The sequence below is a fragment of the Propithecus coquereli genome, unplaced genomic scaffold, assembly GCF_000956105.1.
Source record: "Propithecus coquereli isolate 6110/MARCELLA unplaced genomic scaffold, Pcoq_1.0 Scaffold27, whole genome shotgun sequence".
NCBI lineage: Eukaryota > Metazoa > Chordata > Mammalia > Primates > Indriidae > Propithecus > Propithecus coquereli.
Genome location: NW_012148285.1, coordinates 1846189 through 1865609, shown reverse-complemented (window position 1 = coordinate 1865609; position 19421 = coordinate 1846189). Strand labels below are relative to the sequence as shown.

At 57.5% G+C, this 19421-nt stretch overlaps 1 protein-coding gene and 4 non-coding genes across 5 annotated transcripts; 1 reads left to right on the top strand and 4 right to left on the bottom strand.

Moving 5' to 3' along the window:
• Positions 1-4665: 4665 nt before the first annotated feature.
• Positions 4666-4737, bottom strand: TRNAP-AGG. Its single transcript has one exon. It is a non-coding gene; the product is annotated as a tRNA-Pro (tRNA).
• A 3777-nt stretch (positions 4738-8514) lies between these two features.
• TRNAK-CUU lies at positions 8515-8587 on the top strand. The gene has a single exon. It is a non-coding gene; the product is annotated as a tRNA-Lys (tRNA).
• Positions 8588-11865: 3278 nt separating this feature from the next.
• TRNAR-CCU lies at positions 11866-11938 on the bottom strand. Its single transcript has one exon. It is a non-coding gene; the product is annotated as a tRNA-Arg (tRNA).
• Positions 11939-13539: 1601 nt separating this feature from the next.
• TRNAR-CCG lies at positions 13540-13612 on the bottom strand. The gene has a single exon. It is a non-coding gene; the product is annotated as a tRNA-Arg (tRNA).
• A 776-nt stretch (positions 13613-14388) lies between these two features.
• On the bottom strand, positions 14389-19393 carry LOC105813044 (putative caspase-16). The gene is made up of 10 exons (XM_012647623.1): positions 19298-19393; positions 19005-19200; positions 18811-18899; positions 17793-17903; positions 17491-17658; positions 16796-17018; positions 16346-16462; positions 15872-15946; positions 15240-15343; positions 14389-14617 (listed from the first exon to the last, which is right to left on the bottom strand). The coding sequence occupies exons 4-10, from the start codon at positions 17799-17801 to the stop codon at positions 14504-14506; spliced, it is 810 nt and encodes a 269-aa protein (XP_012503077.1). The 5' UTR covers positions 17802-17903; positions 18811-18899; positions 19005-19200; positions 19298-19393; the 3' UTR covers positions 14389-14503.
• Positions 19394-19421: the final 28 nt, after the last annotated feature.

Here is a 19421-nt window from a genome sequence, read left to right as displayed (position 1 = left end):
TAAACATTAGCTATGTCTATTGTCATTATTGTTGAACATCCCATTCTCGCACTGCTAGGCCACCATCACCAGCCTCAGAACTCTGCACACAGGTGCCAGCAGCACCAAGCTGCCCCTGCAGGCAGAGGTCCTGGGAGATGCTGTGTGCCCCCAAACACTTGCTTCCTCGGTTCCACTGGGCTCCTCTGAGAGGATCTGGCACCCACCTCTCTGGACTGGAGGTCTCTAACTTGGGGGATGAGGGGAACAGAACAGATGCTGGGGCTCCCAAACTATTGAACATTGGGGATCTCCATCCCCCCTACGCCTGAGTCAAACTTTCCCACAAGGAGACCCATGGGGACTGGAGTCTGGACAGTGTTGCTGAGCAGAGAAAGATTTTGCGAGTGGCTCCCTGGTCCAGAACAGGTGAAATCAGGTTCTCAGACTTTATTCTCTTTTAACAGGAGACAGCTCTGCTTGTGCTTTTTCCCTAGGGGAAAACCCCTAGTAAAAGATAGACTCAACGTGGGGCTTGAACCCACGACCCTGAAATTAAGGGTCTCATGCTCTATGGACTGAGCTAGCCAGGCACACATTGAAGTGATATTTCCTGTCCTGTTCAGAAGGGGAGATTCAGGTGCTGCATTAAAAGGGGCAAAGTGAGTCCGGCTCCGGAGAGATGGTGCAGGCTTACTGGGCCACTGGGAGCCACCCAGGGGCTCTTGCGCCCCTCTCTGCTCAAAGGTCATTTCCTCCCAGGCGGATGTTCTGGGTCTGGTCCCTGCAAAGTTCCCAGCACAGCGCCTGGCCCAGAGTTGGGGCGCAGACAACGTTTGCGGGATGAATGGGAAATGGAGCCAGAGGCAGGGTGGCGGAAGGTTGCGAGGCAGTAGGGACAAGGGGGGACACAGAAAGGAGCTGGTCCATGGGCCTTCTTCTCACTTCAGGTGTGCGAAAGCCTGGAGGAGTTTAGAGACTCGAACTTTTGTGCACATTTTGGGGCCGAACTGGAATGCATGGAGAAGAGGGGCTGGGACCCTCGGCAGAGCTCTGGGGAGGACAAAGTCTCCTGGGCTGGAAGAATTGGGGGCTGTGGCCCAGGACACCGGCTCAGGGATGGAGTCTCCTGAGGGAGGGCCCGGGAAAGGCCACACGCTCTCCAGGCCACACTGATCGTCTGGGGTGACCACTGCACCTGACCCCGAAACCTCACACTCACGCTTCTTCAACCCCAAATTCGCTGCCAGGCGGAGCAGAGCTACAGCTGCGCCATGTGACCGCTCGCCGGGACGGAAGAATCCAAGGACCCTTCCCTCCCAGAGTCCCTGGGTCTGGGGCAGGGGAGGCGAGGAAGGACCCACGAGTTCCTCTCAGTTTGGAGGCCTCAGTTTGGGGGCGTGGAGAGGCCATGCAGGCCCAGCACTGGAAGAGGCAGAATGACCTCGCGGACGCCCAGAGCTGCCTGCCCCCTGGGAGTTGGCGCCGGCAGAGACGGCGACACAACCATTCCTCCCCTCCGGGCCTGAGAACCGGACGCCCAGGAGCCTCCTGCGGCCGCTGGGCGAGGAGAACACTGTTGCAACGCTGGGGGAATGGGCGTGAGGGGGACCAGGAATAAGCAAATTCAAGGACCTCTGGGGCTGGCTCGTTGGTTTAGGGGTACGGATCTCGCTTGGGGTGCAAGAGATCCTGTTCTTTTCCCGTTGTTCTCAAACTTTCGTCTCCTTCCTCAAAGGCTAGGAGCCGCCGAGGTCCGAACATCCGGTCCGGAAAACCAGTGGGAGGCTTGAGGATCGACCCCAGGGCAGGAACCACCGGGCCAGGGCGGGCTTGGGGTCCTCCTTCCCGCGGGAGCGCTGTTTGGCTCTGATGTGTCGCCGCCTCCCTGCCCTAGCCGAGCCTGCTAGCACGGTCGGAAGGGCCAGACCACCCCTAATCTCCGAGTCTTGAGTTGGAGGTTGGGAGTCCCGATTGGGCGGTTTGGGAAGCTGGGACCCTCAGGTTCTCAGACGCCGGGGGCCACAACCTCAGCCCAGGGGCCGCAGCCTCAGCCCGGGGGCCGCCGCACCCTGCCCACTCGTCGGCGAACCCTGCGCAGCCAGGCTGGTTTCCCCTCCCGAGCCGCCAGAGGGCGCTGCAGGCCGGGGCGCGGGCTCCCTCTGCGCAGGCACCGCCCGCGGGGTGCGGACAAACCAGCCCCCGCCTGCCCGGCTTCTGCTGTTAAGTAGCAGTGCGGGCCCGGACGCCCTTCCCGCGGGGCCGGCGGAGAGAGGACGTAGCGGGCCTGTGACCTTGGGCCCCAGTTTCTGCTCTCCTTTCCCTTCCTGAGATCCGAATAGGAACTAGACGGCCACCTCGGCCCGTGACCAGCGCTCAGTAGCGGCCCCCGACCACCCTGCATTTCTCCGGCGTCTCACTAGGGCCGAGGACTTGGCCCGACGGTCCCTCTCCGCGCGGGGGCAGTAGGCGGCGCCCTCCCGCTCGCAGCCTGGGCGTGTCCCGGAGGCCTGGTCGTACTGGGAACCTGGAAGACCCTAACTGGAAAGAGAAAGGACAGTCAACAGACTACGACGCAGACGTTGGAACATCTGACAGGAACGATAATGGTGGTGAAGCGGCCTTCGTAGAAATGCTTCAGGAGCAATTAAAACCCAGCTCAAAACAAATGAAAAAGCAGGCGGTCTCGGCGACAAAGTAAGAAAACATGAAGACTAACCAACCGGAAGTTTAGAACTGAAAAATGCAAAACCGAAGTAACAAACTTAGCAGAACCGGGGAAAACAAAAGAATCAGTAAACTTGAAGATTATAGAACGACAGAAAGTACCCGATCTGAAGAAAAGAGAGAAAATCGACCTTAAAGAAACTAACGGAGCATCTGGTGCTTGTGAGACTATATTTTTTTAATGGGGAGCAAGGGCTTGTCTCTGTATATCGCCCAGACGGATCTCGAACTCCGCACCTCAAGGGTTCCTCCGGCCTCAACTTCCCAGAATGCTGGGATTACAGGCGTAAACCACCGCGCCCGGACCCCTAAAAAATGTTTTTAAAAATTATTTTGCCTCAACCCTTCTTTGGGCGATCCGGAGCTACTGGAACCTGCAACCTGGCCGTGGATTGAGGACGGAACCCCGGGGCACCCACTGCTCGGCCCGCCTCCTGCCCGCTGCCACCGCTCCAGTCTCCCAGGACACAGGGGTGGCAGTGAGGGTCCCTGGTGAGGTCGGATCGGTTCTTGCGGGCCCGCCCTGGGTGTGGGAGGGCCGGCCACGCACCTTCCTGGCCCCGCTCCCAATCACAGGAAAGAACTTCAGGTAAACAATGCGGGGAGCAAAGCGCCTTCCCAGCGGACTGTGGGCGGAGGGCCTGGGAATGGGACCCAGGGATTCTCTGCTCCCCGCCACCCCCAAACTCTGGAGTCGGGCCCCCTCGGAGAAGCTGCCGAGGATCTGCTGACGTTTCAAACGCCACGATGTCGCGTGCCACCTGGCCCGCATCCTGAGTGGAACCCAGGGCAGAGCGGAGGCTGGCAGGAGCGGGGCCTGCGCACGGACTGCGGGTCGGAGAATACAGAAGAATTACTCGTAATGTGGGATGTGCCTATGGCATGGTGGATACTTAAAAACGAAAAGCCTTTATTTGTAGAGATATATGCAGAAGCTTTTGTGAGCGAAGTGATACTTTAAGTACTTTGAAGTACGTCAGAAAAAAAGTGGAAGGAGATAGGTTTTAAAAATACGTGGGAATGGGGGAGGCTGTGCTTGTGTGGAGGACAGGAGTATATGGAACTCTGTACTTTGCACTGTATTTTGCTGTGAACCTAAAACTGTTCCAAGAAATAAAATCTATTTTTTTAAAAATGCACTGGGAATTTTCAGATACTAGGCCCTGAGTCCTGTCCACGCAGCGGAGCTCCCTGCCGCTGTCTGTCCGTGCGTCCGAGCCTCCACCCTCCACCCCGCACTGTTCTAGCTCTCCCGCCGCCGCCCCGTTGCTGTCTGTACCTTCTCAGGACGCCGCGATTTCCAATCCAGTTTCCCGCGGCGGCACCGGGCATGGGCCCAAAGTCCAGAGTCTCCCGGCAGTCTCGACACTCACGGTGCCCAGAGGAGAACTCTAGGCCTCTAGGCTGGCCACGGCCGCGCCAGCTTTTCGGAGGACCTGACCTGCCTGATCATTTTGGTTCCTTGACAGCAAGCTCCTGCCACGGGTGCAGCCTGTCACCGCGCGCCGCCAGCCAGCCAGATCTCTCCTTACACGGCATCCCGAACCCGCTTCTTTTCTCTCTGAGCAACACGTCCGTCAGGGATTTGAACTCGCACAAGCAATCCACAGTTTTTCCTTTAGTTTAGTCAACAGAGCGAGCCACTGCTGTTAGCCCTGCATCTGCAGGACAGCCCGTCCGCAGTCGCAGAAGACTAAACTTCTCTACGGACTTTCCTTTGGGGGAGGGGGTTGCGCCTGGAGTCCCAGATCACAAGCATCCCCGAACTCGGGAATGGGGGATGGGGGATCGACCTACTTGCCGCTTTCAGCAATTCGGGGGCGGCCCTTAGGGCGGAGAATCCCCCCGAAAGGAGGAAGGTTCCCCTAGTGAGGTCGAACGTTCGGAACCTTTGTCGCTCGCGGCGCGGGAGCCCCGGGAATACAACGCAGCCAAGCGTTGCTGGTCCTGTTAAAACTTGGGCTCGTCCGGGATTTGAACCCGGGACCTCTCGCACCCTAAGCGAGAATCATACTCCTAGACCAACGAGCCACCCTGCATACTAGCTCTTTGTCGACTTTGGTGAGTGCAACCTGACTCCGCCCTTGCTAGTTTGAATTGGTCCTGGTTTTCTGGACCAAACGGTCCCCCTTTCCCAGAGTTTGTCAGGAAAAGATTTGATTCTGGTCCCCATGGGAAGGAGAAGCAGGGGGAGCGTCATCATTGTCACACTCTACGACTCCAAGTCGGAAAGTCCCTGGCCTGGGTTTTTTAGTGTCCCGCTCTCCCCTCCGCCGCTGGAGAACTGAGACCACCAGCTCCCGAAGCGCCCGCCGGTCCTCCTTCCGACCCCGCGCTGAGGGTTGCAGAGTGCAGCTGAGAGCCGGACTTGGACTTCTCCCAGGCCGTCGCGGGCTCCCATTGCTCTGGGAACCGCAGCCCCCTCCCACCCACATACTGGAGGGACACACCATGGCAGTCCCCTCTGAGCCCTGACAATCAGGGCTGCTTCAGGACCTGGGGCCTCCACCTCCAAGGCTACTCAGCCCTGGACCCCCAGCAGAAGGAGGGGCCCTACGCGTCCCTGCAGCTCCCTCCGGAGCCCAAGCCTTGATGCAAGCGCAGGCAGGAGCCGGATGGGTCTGGGGCAGGAGAGGGAGATTAAGAAGCAGCCAAAGGATGGGGAGCGTGTTGAGGAAATTCACAGAGCCATCCTGGGAAACACCAGTGACTGGAACCCAGGTGCGTCTGTCCACTGAGCACGCTGGACACCTGGCCCCAGTGCCCAGGCCAGATCTGGCCATTCAGGCTCAGCTCGGATCTGGTTCACTGCACACTGGGCCTGTCTCCAATCCGAACCCACAGGCCCAGACCCCATCCCAGGTCTGCTGGAAGCTCCACCCATGCCCTAAAATGACCAGAAAAGCAAACTTTGGTTCCTCTGGGATTTAAGCTGAAGAGAGAATAAGGTCTCCTCCCAGGGACCTTCCTCCACGGAGTGGCATTTGTGGGCTTTCCATTCTGTGGAACATGAATGGTGGCTGGGCTGATGCAGAAGTGCAGAGGGGGCCAGGGCAGGCCTGAGGGACAAACGCCACTGACTCCCAGGAGGACTTTAACGAGGAACTATCCTGCTGGTGGAGCCCACAGGGGTTTCCCCTTAAGGAACAGGAGTCTTAAATGTTCTGGCCACAGAAGAACAAAGCGCCTGCTGCGGTGCCAGGTTACCTGGGCCACAGGGTCGGAGAGGCCTCTCCAGGCAATCTAGTGGCCCCCGGGGTTCTCTGCAAGAGACCCAGCTCCATGTAGGGGCTCAAGAGTCTGGAGGCATGAACGGGGCATTGGCACACATGGCCCAGGCTTGAGAAGAGGAACTCAGGCCAGTTTAGGTGAGACAGGAGGCCCCACAGCTCTGGATCCTCACTTGCCGGGGAGTTCTGGACGCACCCTCAGCTCACCTGGTGGGGGCAGTGATCTGGGGCAGGTGTGACTCTGGGGTTCAGATCCAGTAACACTTCCTAGCTTGGGAGGCCCCACAATTTCCACCAAAGCCCTCAGTCCCTGCCTATTTTAACCTTGTCTTTTATTTTCTGTATATTGATGCTTTGACATATGGGACATTGCTGACCTTGGAGGCACTGCCCCTCTCAGAGTTAGCCAATTCCTACAGATAGGAAACGACTCCTTCAAGATGGCACATTTCAAATGCAAACCAACCGATCCAGAGTCCACAGCCCCCAGCCACCTCCTTTATCCAGCTCACATGGCAGGCAACGCTACCTGCCCTGCTCACCCCAGGGCTGGGTACCAAACAACCAGGGCCACCCTATGCCCCCAGCTCGCTGAAATTATTCAAACTAGCCGATCCTAAACCTGCTTACACTGCCTCATCTGTTCCCTGTATGAAACCCACAATCCAGGCTCTTGCCTACTTACGCACACACACACCGACCCTGGTGCTTCACCATATGACCATCCACGCCTGGCGTGCTCCCTCCTCCTGGGAACCGTGAATGACAAACTATCTTCTCAATGGCAGTCATCTCCTAATCTGGTGGCCCTGCCATACCGGAATAATAACACCTATTAAAACGCTACAGTTCTTCCAGCATGGAGAAGTGACCAGTGCCTGGAGCGCAGTCCCCTGGACTTTCACGGTGACACCATGCCCTTAGTGCCCCGACCCTGAGGGTATAGAGCCTCCCCACCTTCAGTACCCGCTTTGGCTTCCCTTCCCTTGCTCGTGGAAGGCGCCTCTGACAGCCCCTCAGGGAAAAAGACGTCTGAAAACAGAGGCTTTTCCACAATTTGAACGTATGACCTTTCACACTCAAAAGAAAACCACACGTCCAAAGTTCCATCGTCACCCGGATCCTGCGGTAGCCTGGCACGTGGCACAGACCGATCTCACGTCCGCGGAGACTGGCGTGGCGCGGGAGGGGTTCGCCCTCCTCTCGGGTCTGAGTCCAGGGTCCGACGCCCCGTTGCCCCAGCGCCAGGCCTCGGGCGCACCCAGAACTCTGCAGGCGGAGCCTCAGGCCAGGAGGAGCCTCCCGACCTGCGTGCCACTGCTCAAAGAGAGTGGCACGGACGGCTGGCGGGATGGGGGCGGGCGGCGGGATCGGGTTCCCGCCACCCAAGACTCCGTCAAGCTGCGCAACCCTCACCGTCAGAGAAGGAGGGTGTCCGAAAAAAGCGGGCTCGTCCGGGATTCCGACCCGGGACCTCTCGCACCCAAAGCGAGAATCAAACTCCTAGACAAACGAGCCGCCGCGGAGACCCTCTGACGTGTGTCACTGGAGAAGGGCCTGTGACACGTGTCCTTGGAGTCTGCACGCGGCCTCGGGCCACCCGGGAGGCGCGCGGGCGGGGAGCGGGGAGGTTTTGATTTCGCCTCCGGGAAGCTGGCGCACGTGCCGGCCGGGACAGGGAGCCCCCGCACGCCCCCGCCCAGCCCCGCGGGGTCAGACCCCCACCCCGAGCCACCCAGCCCGGAAACGCCGCTCCGAGCTCGTCCGAGCGGCCCCAGCTGCCAGAGGAGGCTCGGTGACAGGGGCGGCAGCCCTCGGGGGAGGAAGAGTATGTGTGCCTGAGCGAGCGCGGGGTCCCTCCTGGTGAACCCCAGCCCAGAAATTTCACCCAACATGGGACCCAAGTCCAGGACCTGAGAATGAGACTCGGCCGCCGCCCAGCTGGCCGGGGCGAGCCTGGAGCAGCCCAGGTAGGCCTCCCGGGCCCCGCACAACCCCCGCGTCCCGCGTCCTCGACTAAGCCGCCTCTTGGCCTCAGTTGGGCTCGAAAGACCCTCGCAGCTCTGGGACCCCGATACAGGGGTCAGAGCTGGGCTCAGAGTGAATTTCTTCCCAAACGGGCGTCAGTACGAACACTCCAGACGTTTCTTCCCTCTTCCACTGGCCGGGGATCCGGTATCTTAGGACGCTGGGAAGGAGGACGGTGTCCCCGGCTTGAACCCGCCGCGAGGCCCCGCTGCCAGCCCTGAAGGGCGATGAGAGTTTAAAATGAGGGATCGTCGCGATTTGACCCCGGAGCCTCACACTCTAATCCAGCACCACACCGAATGACATTCATCGCCATGTTCTTGGGACTTCCCGCTCCCGGGAGCTTCAGGGGTCACACACACCCAGCGACCGACAGCAGACACGGAGGGGCCTGGCGGCGCCCTCGCTCCACGCGGAAGGGACCCACGAGCTCAGGCCTCCAGGACCCAGATACAGCGCGTCTAGGATCCAGGATCTAGTCCCACCAGTTTTAGGACAGCAGAGTTCTGGAGAACTTCCACTATCTATTGATAAGTGCGATGCCACGACCGCCCGGCTAGCTCAGTCGGTAGAGCATGAGACTCTTAATCTCAGGGTCGTGGGTTCGAGCCCCACGTTGGGCGCAGCTGTGTTTTGAAACCCTAACCACTAAGCGCTTTACAAATTCACTAAACGAGGAAAAAGCAAGGAGGTAGAATTACCAACGAAACTAAAATGAAGCACGGGGAAATTAAAATCAACGATAAATAAAAGAAAAAGCCAAGTTTGCTGGTGGTTAAGGAACACTTCCGGCGACGAGCCAGCCTCCAGTTTTGCCTCATAAAGGTTACATGTATGTGAAAGTTCCATAAACGTACACAGAGCATTCGGGATCCTCTCTGCAGAATACTTGTCCTGAGAGGGGTTCCCCTTCTAGAGACTTCCTTGAAATCCCCGCGACCGGGGCAGTAGCTCTCCAGCCCAGTCGAGCAGTGTCGCCCCACCGAGAGCTGGAATCCACTGCTTAGCAGGAGTCTCAGCTCTACCGCCTGAGCAAAGAGGAAAAGGGACGACTGGAAGTGGATTTTCACTCCGGAGCAGGGACCTACGTGGGACCCCCATCTGGATTCGGGGGTGCTCCCTCTCCACACCACGACTCTCGCTTCTCCCAACACTGTCCCCACCCCTCCCTCCTTTCTAAAGTAGAAAGAAAATTGCTGATCGTGGGCTTCTCGCCAGCTTGATGTCTGTTAGGCTTTGCCAAGAGGAGTCCCTGGAGGAAGAACGGACTTGCTACTTCCTGTTTGTTTCTGGTTTCTGTAGTCTCCCCCAGCCTCACTTTTTTATCCACTGTAGCAACAGTTCATTCCAGAAATCGCAGCTGAATCCGCTCTGAAGTTTGTCCAATACCCCCAGAACCAGCCTCGTCCCCAGCCCTATCGGTGGTAGCTGCTTTCTGCCTTTTCAACTGCCTTGTTAACAATTCTTTGTACTTATTTAATAATTTTCATATTAAAAGTTCAATTAAAATAGCCGATGGTTTTTCTGACTGCTGGTTGGACCGTGGTTTGGTTACAGATTTGAGCTTGAATGCAGCGCTGAGCTCCTTGCCAAGAGAACATGAGATGCTAGAGCATGCAAGGGCATCAAGATGCAGCAATGCATGACCAGGGTGGTTATGAGGAAGTGTGGACTGAAGCGACTGGCCCCAGGGACCAGTGGCTGCTGCATTTGACTGTTGCAGTGCAGATGACTACATGGGCTTTCGTCAGCCCATGGCATGGAAAGGATTCTTCTGAAGACACTTGTTTGCTTACAGAAAGAAAATGACAAGGTCAAGCCTTTAAGTTTTTAGCCTCAGTCACATCCAGAGACCCAGAGACATTTTGTGGCAATCATAAAATAATCTTATAGCCACAGGGCTACTGTGGCTAAAAATCAAACACATAATTTAATTATGCATGTCGTGGAATGTCAGTGTAAATTGAATTCACAGCCTCAGGAAATCTTTCATGTGCAAGATAAAGCATTGAATAGGAAGAAGTGAGACAAAGGCTTGAGGACATCAGGGTGGACTCAGACAAAGTTGAGAATCTTGAATCGGAGTCACTTTCAGCTTCTCTTGCCATCAAAAGCAGCCTGTAGGCTGCTCTGATAGTAGCAGGTTATCAGAACTTATTAACATTGCTGTCAATAAAGTTGGTATACAACCCCCCACTGCTAAATTTGACTGGAAAGAAGAAAGAAAGAAAATAGAGAGAGATGAGAAAGAAGGAAAGAAAGAGAGAGAGAGAGAGAAAGAAAGAAAGAAAGAAAAGGAAGGAAGGAAGGAAGAAAGGAAAGAAGGAAGGAAGGAAGGAAGGAAGAAAGAAAGAAAGAGAAAGAAAGAAAGAAAGAAAGAAAGAAAGAAAGAAAGAAAGAAAGAAAAAGAAAGAAAATCTGTCCTCTGGTATCTACAGAAATTAGCCTTCCTTGGTGTGACTATCCTGTAATAATCTCACCTGGAGCAGTTGTCTTGCAAGGGGATGCCAGCTCTCCCCAAAACCTACACCCACCACCCCTTGTTAGCACTCGAGGTGCTAGGGGCAGACCTCAGCATGCTGCAGGAAGCAAGTACAAAGGCAAAGGCTGACCTTAGAGGAGGCAGCTTATACTAAAAAAAAAAAAAATGAGTAAGTTTTGATATTTTATGCTAGGAGAAACCTGGGGGATACGTGTGGGAGTGGGGTTATAATGTTAGCATAAGGAGGATGGGATATGATTTTTGTATCTGCTGAATTTATCAATCTGGGTGCACTTTCCAAAAAGCCTGTGTTTAATGTTTTCTCGTGCAGTTGAACATGGCCCTACCACATTTCTGGGTTGGTTCGCTGAAAACTGAACTCATTGGTGGCCTAGTTTAATAAGAGTGAGATGCCAGAACGTCCCTAGCATCATGTAGAGGAAGGAACAACCCAAAGATTTCAAGCGCTAGAAATGTCGGCGTGAGTCTATCGTGTATGATGTGCACACCCAACCACCCCACTGAGAAGGCCCGGAGGACACACTCTTTACTAAGGCATCCAGAAAAAATTGTCCAGGGCAGCGCCAGCATCCTTACATAGCTCTGCGGTGGCCATCCTCTGCAGCGGCGTATGAATGTGGAAGATAATGCCATCGAGATGAGGTCCCTGACAGCAGTGGGGATGATGGGGTCCAGGATGTTTGAGGAAGTGGGAGAAGCCAGACCGCAGCTGGAAGAACAGGAGAGTCTCATTCATGGGTTTTAAAGGCAAAAGAGAACCATGTTTTTTGTATATATGACAAAACTCCAGCAGTCGTCCCCTGGGGGGCATATGGAATGGGAAGCTTCTGGTTTTACTTTATACCATGTCCTGTAGTTTGGGAAATTTTTACCTCTAGGATGAAGTCATGTATTGCCTAGATTTTTAAAAAAGAATACCATGGACTATTTCAAATGTGCATGAAGACAGAGAAAATAGTATAATGTGCCCTCATGTCCCCCGTTACACCACATCTACTCCTGAATGAGTTTGGACCTTTACATCCATGCGGCCCATTGATTTTAAAGCAACCAGTTGTCCTGTAATTTAATCTCTAAATAATAGTGTGTGCTTATAAAAAGTAAGGATTTTCTAAAAAATATAGGTACCCGCAATACAATTAACACACATAGAAAGGTAAACAATTATTTCTTTATTTCAAGTAGAATGGGTGGTTCCTAAAATAGTGTAAAAACTTCGAGCACTCTTTTTTGATAGCTGGAAAGGTACGCACCTTATCTGAAGATAATACTTGACTGCTAATTACAGCTGTGTTGAGAGCAGAGCAGAGCTCCTTAACTGGGTTGGTTCTGCACCTGGAGGAGGTAGGGTGTGCCACGTTCTTTTTCCTGGTGAAGGGTCTAAAACGCTACTTCCTGTACCCCGGGTGGGACTCGAACCCACAATCCCTGGCTTAGGAGGCCAATGCCTTATCCATTAGGCCACCGGGGCTGACAGGCCCCACTCTTTGCCGGACTTAGCCGAGTCTCTTAGTCACCTCCCCGAGGTTCCTGCACATCCTATGGCCCCATCCTGGCCTGTATCCGGCCCCGGAATGTCAGTTTTTGTCCGCGCTCCCTCTCCCACTTGGATCTCGCCCTCTACTGAGCATCCTCCCGCCCCGGAGAGACTGCGCACGTGCAGAAGGAGCTGAAAGGCATTGAAAGCCAGCTTTTAGCTCGGCTGGGTGGCCTAGGGGTACGAGCTTCGCTTAGGGCGCGAGAGGTCAGTGGATCAAACCCCCACGAGCCCTGTACTGTAGCTCACCTTTAAGGAGAGAATCCGGGCGCAGGGATGACTAACTAGATAACGAGCCTGTGGACAAGGGGCCCAGGGTGCGCTCTCTGCGATGGCCAGTTCCCCATCCGGAAAGCCGCGCGCTTGGGCTAGTCTGGACTGTCGGTCCTCGTCCTCCTTCCCATTGTCCCTAGAACAAGGCACTGCCCGGTGGCCTGAGGTCTCCTACTTAGTAACGACCCTCCAGATCTATTCTGTACATCCCAGGCTAGCTCGCTCTTAGTCTCAGAGGCTTAGAGTCGCCACGTTCGGTGTCTACTTTCCTGCCGCAGCATATGTGTGATTTTCCTTATTTAAAATTTGTATTTTAATGTAGATTTTCCCTTGTATTTATAAACTCTTAGTAAACCACTGAAACATCACAAAAACGTTAAAGAACACTCCGCACGACCCCAGGTCACCAGCGCCCGCCGACCGAAGTGTCCCAGGTGCGACTTCCCGCAGCCGTTACCCGACCCGAGCACGCTCGGCGCGACGCTGCTCGGCACCCGGATCATTGGCGCCTGGATTTTGCCGCTTGACCGCATCTCCTTGGAGAGAACTCGGGTTCGGCAGATAGAGACATTTTTTTCCGGGTAAAATGTTAACTAAATCCTGGACATAATCTTTCTATTTAAAATTTTAAATATGCATTTAACTGGTCATTCAAAGGAACGCTCTCATTGCAAGAAATCTAATCTATTGGGTTTTGTTTTACATTTTAAGCTGTGGATACATATTTTGCATACATACATATATGCAACATTTGCCATTTTAACCATTTTCAAGAGTACAATTCAGTGGCATTAATTACATTCGCAATATTGTGCAATCATTACCACTATTTACAAAATTTTTCATCGCAATAATCTAGTGGATTTTGAAACGCATATGTCCTTTGACCCCCCCCTTGGGGCAACTCCCCACCGGAAACAACCCCAACCCCGCGTCTGTCACAGTTTTCACCTTCTGAACCCTAGTTCGTGTAGCCAATCCCCTATGGGCTCCCGGGACTCGCGGTCTCTGGCCTCGGGGTCCGCGGTCCGCCAGTATCCGGCCAGCGTAGGACCCTGCAGTGCCCTCGGGGTCGCCCCCGCTGCGATACTGGCCCTGGGTCCTGGCTGTGCCATTGCAGGAGAGGGGAGGCATCGGAGGAGTCCCAGGGTGGTGCGGGGCTTGGGGCTGGAGCAGCCGAAGTGTCCTAGGTCCATACAGGGCGCAGTGCCGAGAAGAAAAATTTCAAACGGGGTTCAGGAAAAAAAAGCCAAACCCAGCAGCGACCACGAAGGGACTCGAACCCCCAATCTTCTGATCCGGAATCAGACGCCTTATCCATTAGGCCACGCGGCCCCGCGCCTATGGGGTGCGCAGCTTTTCCCATAAAGCCTTCTTAGGCGCCTGCGCAGTGTGCCTTCATGCACATGTTTAGGATGAAACGGACCCCGGTCCCTCGGGAACACGTGCGGGAGGAACTCCAAATTGGTCCACGGCGCCCGGCATTGCGGTGGGCCGCTCGGAGGAAACCGCCGCCGCTAGCCAGAGGCTGCGAGTTCGAGCCCTGGCGAGCCCGCCCGCAGCAGGCCCCTCCCCGCCCTTTCGGACCTCTTCCCGCACTTGCCGCCCGCGTGCGTCCGGCCGGAGGCTGCCCACGCCCCGCCCCCAGCCGCTGTGCTTGCCCCATGCCTTCCCCGATGAGCCTGCAGTGGTCTGTTGCAGAGGCGTTCGGCCCCACCCTTGGCTCTTAGCTCCTGGAAGGCAGGAGCTGGAAGGCAGAGGCCGCGTCCCTGGGTGGGGCGGCGCGGGCCCGCGTGCACAGGGACGCCGCTGGGAGAGAAACGTGGCCTCTGGGCTGCCCCTTCCCGGGACCCCTTTCCCCCGGGGACGCTCCCAGGACCTCCAACCTAGCCCAGCTCGTGTTGGGCTCCTTAGTCCCGGGCGCTGGGCTCCGGACCCAGCCTGGGCCAGGGCTCCCTGACGGTCTGTCCTCTGGTTCCCAGGGGCACAGTTGCGCCCTTGGGAAGTGCCAGGTACTTTGCATACACCATCTCCCCTTTTTCGCACGTCCCAGAGAGCAGGCCCTGTTCACGAGCACAGCATCAACAGATGTTTATTGCCTGCCAGCTAGCGCCAGCCGCATGCTGCCAAGCCCCATTCACAGATGAGCAGACAGAGTGGACCGGGTCGATGGTGACGCTGGGGTTTGGCCGCCCTCTCAGCCCTCTCCGGGTGGCTGTGGGGCCCTCATGCCTGCAGGCAGAGTCGGCGCCTGAGCGAGCTGCGGATCTCCAGGCAGGCCTTGCGGAGCTCGTCGCAGTCCGGGCCCAGCACGTCCTGCTCACACACCCGCCTGTTGACCTGAGAAGACCGCACCCAGCCTGTGCCCAGGGCTCCCGGCCCTGCGGGGCTCAGCCTGGCACCCAGAGGACAGTCCCTGGACGGGTGTATCGTAAGACCTAAAATTTCAAGGGCTGCCTTGACATCTTTGAGCCTCTCAGGGCACCAAGGCCTAAGCCCGAGTCCCCCGCTCTCACCAGACCTGTCCCCCACCCAGCGGGACAGACTCCCACCCAAGAGTTCCCCTATCAGCCAGGCCAGCTGCTCCCCCACCTGCTCCTCAACCTAACAAGCTTCGGTTCCCTGCCAGCCCTCGGGAATATCCAAACAAACCCATCACATCCTCCCGCAGGAACAGGGGCATCCAAGTGCTTTCCACAGGCCCCGCTGGTTGATTCGGCTCTGAGTGCCACCCCCACCATGTGGCCCTGCATGGCCCGCTGTACCTTCCCTCACCCCAGACTTTAGTATATGTGACTAATGACTGCTGTCAATCGCATCTGTCCAGTGTCGTGTGTCTGGTCATCTCGCACTATTGAGGGCGGGGATCCCTCCTTCACCGGTGGAGCTAATGGGCACCAGGGCTGGGGGAAAGGACAAATCCTGCCCCTCTGCCCTTGTCACCCCCCTTCCCCCAACACACCTCAGTCAGCAGCTCCAGGAGGTCTCCCCCGGGCTTGGCTCTGAGGACCTCCACCAGCGTCTGGATAAAGTCTGAGCCCTTCTCATCCCGATAAGCCACATAGCCTAAGTCAGAGGACCAGGGCCACAGCGTCAGACTCGGGCCAAGACCCTCTGCCTCCCTATCCCCAGGGGCCTACTGTGCTGGACATGGGGGGCAGCAAGCAGGCAGGACCCCAGGGAGCAGGCAAGAGAGCAGGGCAGGAAGCAGCGACTTCTTGCATCTGGAACATACTGTTGCTAGATATTTGCAGAATGAGAAGGCTAGATTCACTATTGAACAATATTTACTGTGGACCTACTATGTGCCGGGCATGGAGCAGGGCCTTGGGGCAAATAGATCGGCTCTGCCCTCATGAAACTTACAGCCAGGAGGAACAGTGCACATGAAGCACTTGGCACAGCCAGCACTGAACGGTGCCTCGTTACTGTTACACTAAACAAACCATGGAAGGAAGGTGGCTTAACTGCAACTGGGCTGGTGCCTCTGTACCCCAACACTAAGCCCTAGCTGCCCTGCATGCCACTCCAGACTTTAGGCCAGGAAGCTGGGCCCTGTGTAATCACGGGCTTCCTGATGACCCATCTTCTTACCCTCGGTGGCTGCATAGACTGTTAGGACATCTGCTTGGTCAGAGCTGCCTGGAGGGGAGCCCCTGGAGGCGCTGCCTGCGAGAAGAACCATGTCCATTCACCAGCACCCTGGGACTCTGCCAGCCCCAGGGGCTCCCCATCTCTGCCTTAAGGCACAGGGCAGTGGAAAGAGTGCAGGGCACAAAAGACAGATGCACTTTCAAAGCTCAGCCCCGCCACTTACCAGCCATGTGACCTCAGAAAAGCTATTGCACCTTGCTGACTCCAGGGTTGTCACAAGGCTCAAATAGGGGAAGATGCTCCCACTTCTCAAAGGCCCTTGTAGTGTAGGAAGACTTTACTTCCTATCGTCTTGGCAAAGAGAGGACGGAGGTGGCAGCAGGACCTCAGTTGAGAGCCCTAGAAATGCTCTTAGGACAGTTCCCACAACCAGCCCTGCCCACACCCAGGCTCTGGAAGGAAGGCAGAACCCACCCTGGGCATCAGTGTAGATCTGGAGGACATCTGCATGGGAAGGGATGGAGGGCGGTGCCCGCAGCCAGCGCCAGTACCAGGGGAGAGCTGTGGGCCCCACACCAGCGTCCCTGTTCCCTGGGGAAGGAGAGAGGCAGACAGCTTCACTCGGTGGGTACCAGGGGTTGCCTCCAAGTGTCCAGACCCCGTATGAACAGTAGGGGCTGGCAAGAGCCCAGGCCCCAGAGCTCCAGGGCAGGCCTGCCAGGGCAGGAACATTCACAGCACTGAATGACAAGTGCTGAGGGTTAAGGGCTCAAGTTAATGGACTTGACCTCTGAGAGGATGGGAGAAGGGGCGGGGAAGGGTGGGCACCCAGGCTTCCTGCAGGAGGTAGACAGCAAGTCCTAGGAGGCTGCGGGCTGGCTGAGGAAAGCTTGGGCCGGAGGAGCGGGCTGGGGTGCCGCTCACCCCCACGGCAGGCCTGCAGCAGGAAGATCTTGGGGCAGCCCCGCAGCACCCGGCAGTGGCTCAGCTCCCGCTCCAGCACCTCTGGCTGCACCTCTTGCCCATCAGCCCCCATCAGCTGTCCCCGAGGCCCCCCATGGGCCATCAGGGCCACAAAGGCACAGCTCACAGGGCCACTGTGGGTGTCCAGCCGCTCCCGGAAGTGGGTCAGCTCCTCCTGGAAAGCCTGGGGTGGGGATGAGGTTGAGGCCTGGGCCCAGGCCACTGCCTCCCCAGCCCCTGGCGGTCCTCTGCAGGGCGATCAAGTTTCCCCAGCCCCTGTCTTCTGACCTCCGACCTCCTGCCAGTGGCAGGCCCAGGGAGGAAGTTCTTTTCTAACCCCTGCCGCAAGGCCTGGCATGGTCCCATTGGAGGTGACATGGTCTGGCTTCCTGGAGGGAAGACGGGCTGGGGTGTGTCCAGGAAGGGAATCAAGGCCTCGAAGGCAAAGGTCTGAGCTGGGGGCAGAGAAGCAGCCAGCGTGGGAGGCCTCAGACACCAGGCTTCCAGAGGCAGGGAAGTGACTGCCCAATCCATGCAGCAGGGGGGTTAGGGGCTAGACTTGCAGGTGCACTTCCTGCTGGTGATGGAAAGAGGCCAGGAGAGTCCCCGGAGCCCTTCCTTCAGGGCACCAGTGGAAGTTCTGGGCTTCTCTTCACCTGGGCTGTAGGGTCCATCCTCAGGGTGGTCTCAAAGCCCAGGGCTTGGCACAGCCCCCTCAGTGCCTCCACGTCGTGCTGGGCCCCAGGCCGGCCTCGGATCACAGCCAGGAGGAGGGCGGCCCTGGCCCCGGACAGGTCATAGTGAGTGCTGGGGCCGGGGGCTGGCTACAGAAAGGGTTAAGGCATATTCGAAGTGGTCTGAGGGGACTCTCGCCCCTCGCCTCCCCGCCTGGGTCTCCCTTAGCCTCTGTCCCACTGGAAACCGTGTCCACATGATTGGTACCCACCCCACCCCTCACCTCAGGCATCCAGGGCTCCACACCTCCCAGGCAGAGTGTCCCCCGCAAGGAGCTCCGGAGGACGGGGCAGGAGGTGCCCCCTGTGGACTCTTCAGCCACCCTGCAGAAGAGCTGGGAGGGTGGGGCCCAAGGGCACCTCAGAGGGCTGCTCCCTGGGGGAGCAGAGAGGGGTGCAACCCAGGCGGTCTTTCCTGGCATCAGGAAAGACTCAGCAAGGCTCATGGCTACTACGGTCTCTTCAGGGTCCCCTGCCAGGACAGGGGGAGGAGGAGCAAAGAGGGCAGGGCAGCATGGCCCCAGGCAACATGTGGGTTCCAGTTTAGGCTCAAGCTCACGGACTTCCCTGGGCATGGATGGCCGCAAGTGGACAGTGGCCATACCATTAACCCCCGCCTGAGATCAGTGCACACAGAGGTGGGGACGCCCCTTAGAGCAGGGCAGGGCCGGTCAGGGAAGGCTCACGGGATGGGCACTGTCTGCAGAGGCCACTAGGCCTGGGAGAGCTGTGGAGCCAAGCTGGAGCCCACGCGCCTCACCTCCAGGGCCACCCAGCTGCCCGGTGAGACCTTCAGCCCTCCGTACCAGACTTGAACCATGCCCAGTCCCAGCCTCCAGTGTCCCGCAGTCTAACGGGGCAGATGATCACTGCCTGTATGAGTGTGAAAAGGGGTGGCCCGAGGTACAAGCGCAAGGAAAGGCATCGCTGACAGCCTGGAAGGGACTGTGTAAGGCTGGCAGGACAATAGGGAGGGAACCGCCTGGGCAAAGGCATGGAGTTGGGAGGCAACCTGGGGTGTCTGGGGTGTCTGAGTGGGTTGACAGGGGGTTCTGAGATGGGGGTGGGGCCGAGGTCCCCAGGGCTGATGCCACCGGTGCAGACAATAAAGGTTTGTAGAAGGAATGGGAGGGGGCGTGTGAATGACTCTAACTGTAACCGGCTCAGGCAGAAGAGCACAGTGGAGCCCGGGGGCAACAGGGCCAGCCCCCCTCCCTGGGACTCCCCTTCTGGAGCCCCCACCTCCGTCAGCAGCTGCACCAGAGACCAGTGAGGAAAGCGGCCGTAGAGCTCTCTCAAGCCAGCCAAGAAGGCTCCAGGCTCCGGGGAGGCTGGGTGGAGAAGCAGCGCATCGGCCTCAAGGAACCCCGCTGTCCTGCCCAGCCCTCACCCTGCTCTGCTGTCCCAGAACCGGGGTCCCTGCCCTGCCCACTCACCCTCAGGGCCACTGGAGAGCAGCAGGAAGACTTTGGGGCAGCCCTGCAGGGCCTCACAGCAGCTCAGCTCCCGGACCAGCTGCTGTGGCTGCCTCAGTTGCTTGCTGGGGGCCACCAAGGCCACTAGGGCACAGCCCACAGGGCCCCCATGGGCATCCAGCCACTCCCGGAACCAAACCAGCTCCTCAAGGAAGCCCTAGGGGCAACAGCAGAGGCCTGGCCTGAGTCGGGGAGGCTCTGCGTGGGGCTGGGAGCTGGGCTTGGAGGGGAGGGAGGGGGAGGGGAGGGCTCACCTGGACTGAAGCCTCCCTCCTCTTGCAGCTGTCAAAGCCCAGGGCCTGGAACACGCCCTCCAGGGCAGCAACTGCAGCAGCAGACACCCCAGGGCTGCTGAGTGTCAGGGCCACCCTTGGACCC

What these genes read in the sequence shown, in the direction of transcription:
- LOC105813044 (XM_012647623.1), bottom strand. An exon ending in GGATGGACCCTACAGCCCAG is followed by an intron (nt 17,019 to 17,490) that starts GTGAAGAGAAGC and finishes TCCCCACCCCAG; the next exon opens with GCTTTCCAGGAGGAGCTGAC. An exon ending in GCTGCAGGCCTGCCGTGGGG is followed by an intron (nt 16,463 to 16,795) that starts GTGAGCGGCACC and finishes CTCCTTCCCCAG; the next exon opens with GGAACAGGGACGCTGGTGTG.